General features: G+C 52.7%; 1 protein-coding gene across 1 annotated transcript; it reads right to left on the bottom strand.

Moving 5' to 3' along the window:
• Positions 1-2,169: 2,169 nt before the first annotated feature.
• Positions 2,170-8,303, bottom strand: zfta (zinc finger translocation associated). Its single transcript, XM_056576193.1, is given in 7 exon segments — positions 2,170-2,490; positions 2,493-2,568; positions 2,624-2,735; positions 3,328-3,822; positions 4,341-4,814; positions 6,598-7,281; positions 7,802-8,303. Coding segments are annotated over 7 exon segments (2,304 nt in total). The 5' UTR covers positions 7,944-8,303.
• Between the last annotated feature and the right edge of the window lie 659 nt (positions 8,304-8,962).

Below are 8,962 nucleotides of genomic sequence, written 5' to 3'. Positions count from 1 at the left end.
GTGCTGTGTTGATCATTTTGTTTTACCTAGGGCATAGTATTAACCCAGAAATGATGTCTCATATATGCACCATGGGTCCTGATGAAAGGCACTATAAAATCTAATGTATTATTAAAACCCACAGAAATGTACATGGATATGAATACTCTGTGTTAAACACCCACTAAAGAGCTGCATATATACTAAGCTTAAGAACTGGTTTAGGGATTGGAACTATAACTCCCATGCTACTATATTGATATATAATGAATACCTGGTCCTAGTGTTAGGTTCAGTATCTATCATACATCAAGGAGGAAGAATAGTTAAGGTAGGCTGACGGAATTTGGAAGTCAATGGCATTGATCATCTAATGAGAATAACATGAGGACAAAAAGCTGAGGCAGAGTTTGAACAAGACAATTGTTTTTTCCCCCCCAAATGATTTATTGTATGAAATATTCAGAAAGGGAACAAAAAGTAGATGAAGTGGACAGGCAGATAATTAATACGTGAACTGGGGGACATCAAGCCGGTAGGAGGGTAACATTATGAATCAACTTCCAAAAGCTATGGACTATTGGTGTGATTGTTTAGGAACAGAGTGCTTCAATGGGTGTCTTTTTAAGTGCCCCCCCCCACCCAAACACACACACACACACACACACACACACACACACACACACACACACACACACACACACACACACACACACACACACACACACACACACACACACACACACACACACACACACCTATAAGTCCTATATCTTTTTCCTCTATTGTAAATCATTCATCTAGCTGTAACTTCATTCATTTTATGTAATAACTTAAGTGCCAAGTCAAAAATCAAAAGGCTTCTGTCGCCGTAAAGAACGAGAGGCTGACGTGATCAACGCTAAAATATGACACGATAAGAACTGTAAATGGGGGCGTGTCTAACGGGAACACTTACAACTAACGGTTTTGGTTGTCATTGGCCACCCCCAAAAGTTGAGTGAACAATGTTTTTGTCAAAAGCTTGGGGATGAACACGCCAGTGAGACACTTCTGCAGGTCACAGCTGGCCTGGTGCTCTCTGCGTCTCAAAGGTGATGGACCACAAACTGTAATAGCACAACATAACATCTCATAGCATAGCTGGAACATGGAATATTGAGCATCCCTGAGTTGAGCCTTTTCCCTGGTAGGAAAGTGACATTTGATGACTTTGTTTGTGTACAATATTCTTTGCATATGCTACCGTTTTTTGTAAAACATATGCTTTACAAACGGCGAAGTTGGAACGGAATTCTTACCTCATGCAAAAAAGAAATAAACAACCTTTTAGCACTGGCGTTCAGTTGAGTAGAAAGAGCATATTCAAAAGTTGTTTAGTACAAACCAGGACGCCTAAAAGTGCATGTATAAAAGAAACATAATTAAAACTTTCAACATATTTACAACGTGTGACTTTCTTATTTGTGTGCAGTTCGCAGCAAAGGTGGTTTTACGGGACATGGCTATAGGTATGGACTTGTGTCATAAAGGATGAGCGACAGACATCGGTGTTGATGGTTGACAATCGAGGTACACTCCCCTCCCTCCCTATCGACGATGGTGAACAGAAAATAAAAACACATGACTAAGCCAAAAAGTCATATGGCTGCACGGTGGTATTCATTGTCTTAAGCAATCGTATTTTTATATCTTGTAACCCCTGGTCTCGCGCTAAATTGGCATTAAGTAAGAAGACCGCCAGGATTAAGGAACATTTTTCAAGGGGGGTGTGGGGGTGGGGGAGGGGGTGACAAAAAAAGTGCTGTGTTGTCTTCAGACACATAACCTTTAAAAATGATAATTTTCTGGCAATCTTTACAAGAAAGAAAAACAAACTCTGGTTCAAGCTTCCTGAGAACGTAAAGACTCAAGAAACAACTGAACAACTGAGCCCTGTGTAATTTCCCCTCCTCCCTCCCCCCCCCCCCCCCCCCCCAGCAAAGAGATAGCATAACACGCGGGCGACGGTGTGACCCAGTTAGCGTTAGTCCTTTAAAACCATCTCCGCCCCTCATCGACTGCACCACTTCTACACCCCCTACCAGCTGCCTCACAAGTCCCTCCAGAACGCATCCCCGCCTTAAGAACCTTCCGGAGCAGGCGACAAAAACAACTCAACCCCACCCCCCCAAGCCCGCCCACTGCGCCTCAAGTCCCCGAGTGTCCGGTGGGCGTGGTGGGCGTGGTCCCGGTGCCCCCGTGCCCGTGGTCCTGCCTGGCGAAGCAGTCGTCGGCGTGGACAAAGCGCTCGGCCGCGCGGCCGTAGCAGAGCAGCGCGTTCTGCCGCTCGCCCGCGTCGTAGGCCAGCGACTGCGGGTGCACCTGCTGGATGTGCCGCTTGATGGTGCTCACCTTGAGCGTGGCCAGCGTGGAGCCGCACACCATGCAGATCAGGCCGTGGCGCCGGCAGTCGTAGTCCATCAGGAAGTCCTGGCGCCAGCGCACCTGGTAGTTGCGCCGCTGGTCCTTGCCCGGGTAGTGGGTGTGGCGCGAGGAGGCGGCGGCGGCGGCGCAGGAGCCGGGCGCCGCCGCCCCCCCCTGCTCCCCCTCCTCCCCGGGACCTCCCGGGGGCTCCTTCTTGATCGCCCGCCGCCGCCGCCGCCGAAGGCCGCCGCCGGCGAGGGGGGAGGGCCAGTCGCCCCCCGCCGCCGCCGCCGCCGCTGCTGCCGCGTCGTCGGTCGCCGTGGCAGCCACGAGCTCGCTGGGGTGGAGCTCTGCGGGGTAAGTGGGCGGGGCATAGCGGGTGAGAGGTGCTAACGGTCCTCATGGCAAACCGGGGGAATATGTGAATGAATGGTTTGTTTTGGAGTTGGTTTAGAGGTGACATGTTATACCGCCGGGTGTCAGTGGGATCAGCCGTCACAAGCCGCTTGGAAAACCGGCCTCTTCTGACATCACAAGTGGGCGTGTCCACCTAGATGTGTGCTGGACAGATCAGTCTACCAGCCTACCCAGCGGACCGTAGCAAACGTTGATCCTCTATCCGTCACACATCTGGGTGGACACGCCCACCTATGATGTCAGAAGAGGCAGGGTTCCAAAACCCCTTGTGAAGCGAATCACACTCACACCTGGCGGTATAACATGTCCCCTTTAAGTGAAACGTCTGCACAATGTGGTGATTCAAATGTTAAATGCGCACTACCGTGAGTGCTGCCAATGCTTCCAAGTAATCCTAAGTAATAATGGCGGCGCCTAAAACGTCGAAAATATATAGCGTTGGTATTGCATCATTTAACAGTGCTAATAAACAACAACAAGTCACTTCTGGAGCGCTGTGCGCGCCGCGGTGGCGCCGTCGCCTACCTTCTTTGACGTGGTCGCCGTGGTAATCTTTGGTCCACGCCGCCGCCATGGCCTCCCGCTCCTTGCGGCCCAGGCTGCCCGTCTCCGGGTGGCTCTCCTGGATGTGCCGGCGGAAGCCGCTGACCTTGGTCTCGGCGAGGGCCTGGGAGCACACCATGCAGTAGGTCCCCCGGCCCTGGGGCCCGTAGGCCACCAGGTAGTCCAGCCGCAGCCGCCACGGCTCCCCCCCGCGGAGCCGCCTCCTCCTGGGGGCACCCCGGCCCCGCGGCCCCCGGTGGTCGGGGGTCCCGGCCACGGCCCCGCCGAAGCCGCCGATGCCGTCCTCGCCGATGAGACCGCCGCCGCCGCCAACGCCGCCGGGGTCCTGAGTGAGGGGGGCGTGGCCCGGCGGGAGCGCGTAGCCCCCCTGGAGGTACCCCGCGTCCTGAGGGGAGAGCCCGGCCTCGGGGTCTTTGGTGTCGCGCTCCGACTTGATGAACGGCCCCGCCTCCTCTTCTGAGAACAGACAGTCACCGTGGGTCAGACTCGGGTTAGCAATGGGGCTTGGGTCCGCTACTCTCCTCGGGGGGGAAACTGACATGCGAATAAAGGTGAGGAAGAAGCCGTTTCTCCGGCATTGATTATATTCAGATTGATTTGGAGTGATTTGTTTCACCTCAGTTACACAATACGTTAACATGATGTATAACAAATGCATAAACCCTGGTCTTTGTGTCTCCTGTTGTATCTGGGTCATCTCGGGCCATGGCCTAGCAATTGTCAGTTATACAATTCAATTTCAGGAATTAAAGATGAAACTGGTCTCCTCTTCCTCCTCTCCCTTCACCTCCACCCCCCTCCTCCTCGTCATCTCCCATCCACCTCAACCTACTCCTCCTCCTCCCTCCCCTCTCCTCCTTCTCTCCAAACCTTCTCCTCCCAGCCCTCACTCACTCTCTCCTCTTCCTCCTCAACCTTTCCCCATGTTCTCCTCCACCTCCCTCCTTCTCCTCATCCCCCCCCCCCCCTCTCACCGGGGTGGGCGTGGGCCCAGGCCTGCAGCACGCGGTGCTTCTCCTCGGCGCTGTACACCAGCGAGTCGGGGTGGCGCTCCAGCACGTGGCCCTTGATGTGGTCCAGGTGCAGCGAGTGCGGCTGGCCCCCGCACACCATGCACAGCAGGCGGCTCACGCCCGCGCCGGCCACCGGCGCCTCGTACTCCATGAGGAACTCCTGGCGGAACCAGGCGTGCAGCGAGTCGTTGAGGTAGCGCTCCAGCGTGCGCGCCGACGGCTCCTCCACGCCCGTCCCCGCCGTCGACATCATCGTCTCCACTTTCATCGGCTCCTCCCTCCGCCGGCGCCGCACCTCCTCCTCCTCCTCCTCCTCCACCTCCTCCTCCTCGCTGGAGGCTCGGGGGGGTCCGCTCAGCCCCGTGTAGGGGGTTGGACCCAGTGGTTGTTGGGGGGGTGGGTGGTGCAGGGGCGGGGGGGTGGGGTCGATGTATCCTGTGAAGGTGGAAGGCAACGATGGGTGAAGGCGGTGTAAGGCTGACGTCGTGGCGGGGGGAGAGACAACTAAAAAAGGTACCGAGTTGGAAGTCTCTTCTCAACTACGCTTTTCTGAACTCACTGTAAGGTTGGTTGGTGGTGACATCGCTGAGTGACTCAATAGCAGTTAATGTCAATGTGTTTAAAACGTGAAGTGGCACTCTGAAGCCCGTTTATGAACGACCGGTAATCTTTGGAAAAAAAGGAAGGAAATAGAACTGACCTCGTGTATTTGCATAAAACATTTGCAAAACCGAGGAAACATTCAAACGCACGTCTGAGTGTCATCCAGTCACCGGAACAGTACGAGCCTTGTTGCATTAGAATGGTTGCGTAAACCATTATATGTGAGTCAAGGGTTAAGGGTACAAAATGTAACAAATGTACTCTGCCAAATCATAAAATACCAATGATATCAGTCATCAGAGACTGAGGAAACAGTTGATGCTCAGTTGAAATACTGGTTTGACTGACAATGCAACAGCCAGTATAATAAAGTTTAATATGCCTGTTTTGCGGTCAGAATGTTATGTTTTGGCCTGTTTGTTATGATTCCCTGTTGGCTGGTACACTGTGTTGCCAGATATGAAACAAATTGGCACACTTAAACAGCGTGCTGCAGCCATGTAAGCATGCAAAATTACTGGATCAGCTCAGGCGGTTCTAAATTCTAGCAGACCTTAAAGGCCTCATCCTCCAAGAAGCTCAATGGCCAGAGCCATGCTGAAACGCTGGTCAATCTCTGAGTTGCATTTCAACAATGGAGACCGCTCAGAGCCCAGGAGGATTTCAAAACTAATGTCCCACGAGCTGGTTTCTAATAAGCAAACAATAAATGTTTGCTGGTAAATGTAACATCAGATGATCTTACAGTGTAAGGCTCATCGTTGCTTGCCAATATTAGGAATTTGGAATGCAGCACCCATTTCAAAAACTCTTATCTTATTTTCTGTTGTTACATGATATCCCTTGTAACTGAGATTCCGTAATGCTGATGTTACTGTATGATGTGTCCAATGGAGGGTATGAGACATAACAAAATGGTTGACAATTGCCATAATCTGGTTGCCTGGGGCAACGACGCAACTGATGAAGAGTGATAAATCCCGAGCCAATCCCATGCAGACCCCTTGAGATCCTATTGGCCAGGCCATAAGAGTAACCTTTTTATCATCCCTTCAAACTGAAAGAGCCTCGGTCCTTTCCATCGACACACTAAAAACACACTTAAACACTACGCAACCCTTCATAGCACCTTGCAAAACGTGGGGCCAGAATCCAAAGCAAAGAAGATCACATTGAACTCACCACAGGCCAACTGAAACGGGCTATTTCATGACTCTCTTAACGTAGGGCAGGGCCAGCACACTTTCCTCTACGCTTTTGTGTGTGACTGATTGCCTCACGTCAACCTGCACCCTGTCGCTATAGTAACTGCTTTCTCCTGGCCCCGCGGGGCACGATAACACGAAGAAAAAAACATCGCCGACCAATCAAAGCACCCCGTTAACCTGTGCCTTCTCCCAGGGGTGAACGTCTCTCAGCCACACAACAGCAACATTACATCACCGTGCCTCTCAGCACATGACCGTGCCGCGCTCTCCCCCTGCTCCCGGAGTAGGAGGCGAGCCCACACTGCCACCAAGTGTGAGATCGGGAGAACATCCCCCCCGGCCTCCAGACCCACACCGGTGCACCAGGGTTTCCGGTCGGGGAGGGGGGGGGGGACGACTCAACCCACCCGTGTCAGCAGCCGTCGCAGCCGGGGCTTCTGCTGCAGGGGGAGGATCCTGCGCAAACAGCTCCTCCAGACCCGGGTCCAGGGGTACCAGGGCTCCCAGCGCTCCCAGGGGTCCGACGGGGTCCGGCGGCGCCGCCCCAACGCCCACTCCCTCTCCTCCTCCTCCTCCTCCTGCTTCCTCCTCCGGGGGGAAGAAGGGTTTGTGGGCGCCCCCCAGGCCCAGGTGGCTCTCCCAGCCCGAGCGGATCACCTCCTTGTCGGCGGGGCTCCACAGCAGGGAGTCGGGGTGCTTCTGGCGGATGTGGCGCTTGATGGTGCTGAGCTTGAGCGTGGCCAGCGAGCTGCCGCACACCATGCAGATCATGCCCTGCCGCAGCCGGTCAAAGTCCATCAGGTACTCGCTGCGCCAATACTCGTGGTAGTAGCGCCGGTGGTCCCGGCCCGGGATGCGGCTGAGGCCCTGGCGGGAGGCCCTCGGGACCCTTGGGGCCTTGCCGCCGCCGCCGCCGCCGCCGCCGGAGGGGCCCGGGGCAGGGGACAGCAGAAGGGGCTGGTCCGGACCCTCGGTGACGCTCCAGTAGCTGGTGTGGGGGGAGCTGGCGGGCGTGGCCATGCTGCTCTGGGATTCGTCCTCATCGTGGCCGTTGGCTAGGCCGCCGTCTTCGTCGTCCTCGTCGTCCTCGTCTGGGGGGGGGGGGGGGGGGGGGGAGAAACAGACCATTTCAGAAGAGCCATTTGCACTGAGTTGCACTGGTCCTTTTTTAAGGGTTGACATTTTACAACACAGATCATGATGTCATGGATTAGTGTGTTGGCAATAAAAAAAAACGGTGGATGAATGGTCACGTTACAGACACATGAAATACATACATTTTGTTTCATTATCCGATATGTGTGCTACACCTAAGAGAAGAGAATCAAGCGTTTCCGCATTGCCTCTACGGGCATCATATGAGGGGCGGCGACTCCCACCGCTAGCTTCCGCTGGGTGGCGACTGTGCATCACAGCAAGTCTTCCCAGCACGGTATTTAGCCTTTGTTTATAGGAGCCACTGAGACAAGGGGCCATGCTGCTACATGGCATTGTCCATGACACGGATTAACTCTGGCTGACAATGGCCGGCAGGAAGAACGTGGATTTGACACACGGGCTTGTGGAGTGTGGACAGTAAACATAAACAATATGTAATTTTTTTTAGTTTACCTCCTAGTAGTGAACAGTTTCCCAGGTCACTCTCCTCTTGCGTCGCTTCCTCCTCTCCGCTTATTATTAATGAGACGAGATCTGTCTGCTCAGCACACTGGAGGTCCACAGGATCGCTCTCCCCCGTATCTTTCTCTTCCATTACTGGCTGATTTTTTGGAATATGATTGTGGCTCCCCAATCGCCTTCACACAGCAGTGTTACATAGCATGTTATATTCGGCACCCGTTTTTCGCGAGCAGCCGAGGACGGACCCAACGCTTTTGGGTGCCTGTGCCGTATTTATAAATGAACCCCTCGTCCCCCCACATGCGCTCCGCTCGGGGAGCCAAGTTAACTTTTTATGTATCGCCACCGTATTTTTACCGGTTCTCTGTCCGTCTTCGGCTCCGCGAGTGTGTGTTGTTCTTGTTTGTAAAGCGCTTTAGCGGGCCTCCAGTATGTATTTTAAGGTTCTGCTTGTCTTCAGGGTGGGGAGCCGTACTAGGGGCCCCTGGGGCTCCTTAAGGGGCTCCTGGGTAAATTTAAAGAGACAGTAGCGGCTTTCACGCATTGACACGCGCACCCGGGGGCCAGATGGAGTAGGACTAATACTTTATATATCCCCGCAATCAGGTCAAACCACGTATAACACAGGGATGGACGTGTAATAGAATAAAAAAGAGACACAACACATAGCATGTTAGACACTGTAATGCACATATATTAAGAAAAACAAAACAATAGCCTACATTATATAATGCTTGTAGTCTACTAGCGGTCATTTGAATGTAATACGTTAAATAAATATGGACTGTAGTCAACTCAATATAAGCCTACAAATTAGGGAACCTTTGTCCAACTGCAAGTTGCAATGACGTGGTTTGGCCACGACCCCATTAACCGATACAAATGCAATAATTTATAAAGCAGCCACTGTTATTATTGTTGTTGACGTGGTTGATATTAATATTATTCATAATTGGTGCATCTACCAAACGCTTTGTGTCGCCTAGTGTCAGTCTAAAAATATTTTAGCTCATTCAATCCTTCAGCGTACCGTATTAGTGAAATTAAACGGAGTCTATTAACGTCAGCGTGCTTACCATAGTAGGCCTACTCTATTTTTTTGATCATTTGTCACGGATGGATAAAATGAGGTCCCTTGATGATAAGCGAGGG

Source organism: Gadus chalcogrammus, chromosome 17 (assembly GCF_026213295.1).
Source record: "Gadus chalcogrammus isolate NIFS_2021 chromosome 17, NIFS_Gcha_1.0, whole genome shotgun sequence".
NCBI lineage: Eukaryota > Metazoa > Chordata > Actinopteri > Gadiformes > Gadidae > Gadus > Gadus chalcogrammus.
The sequence above is the reverse complement of the archived record's forward strand: the minus strand, read 5'-3'. Positions and strand labels throughout refer to the sequence as shown.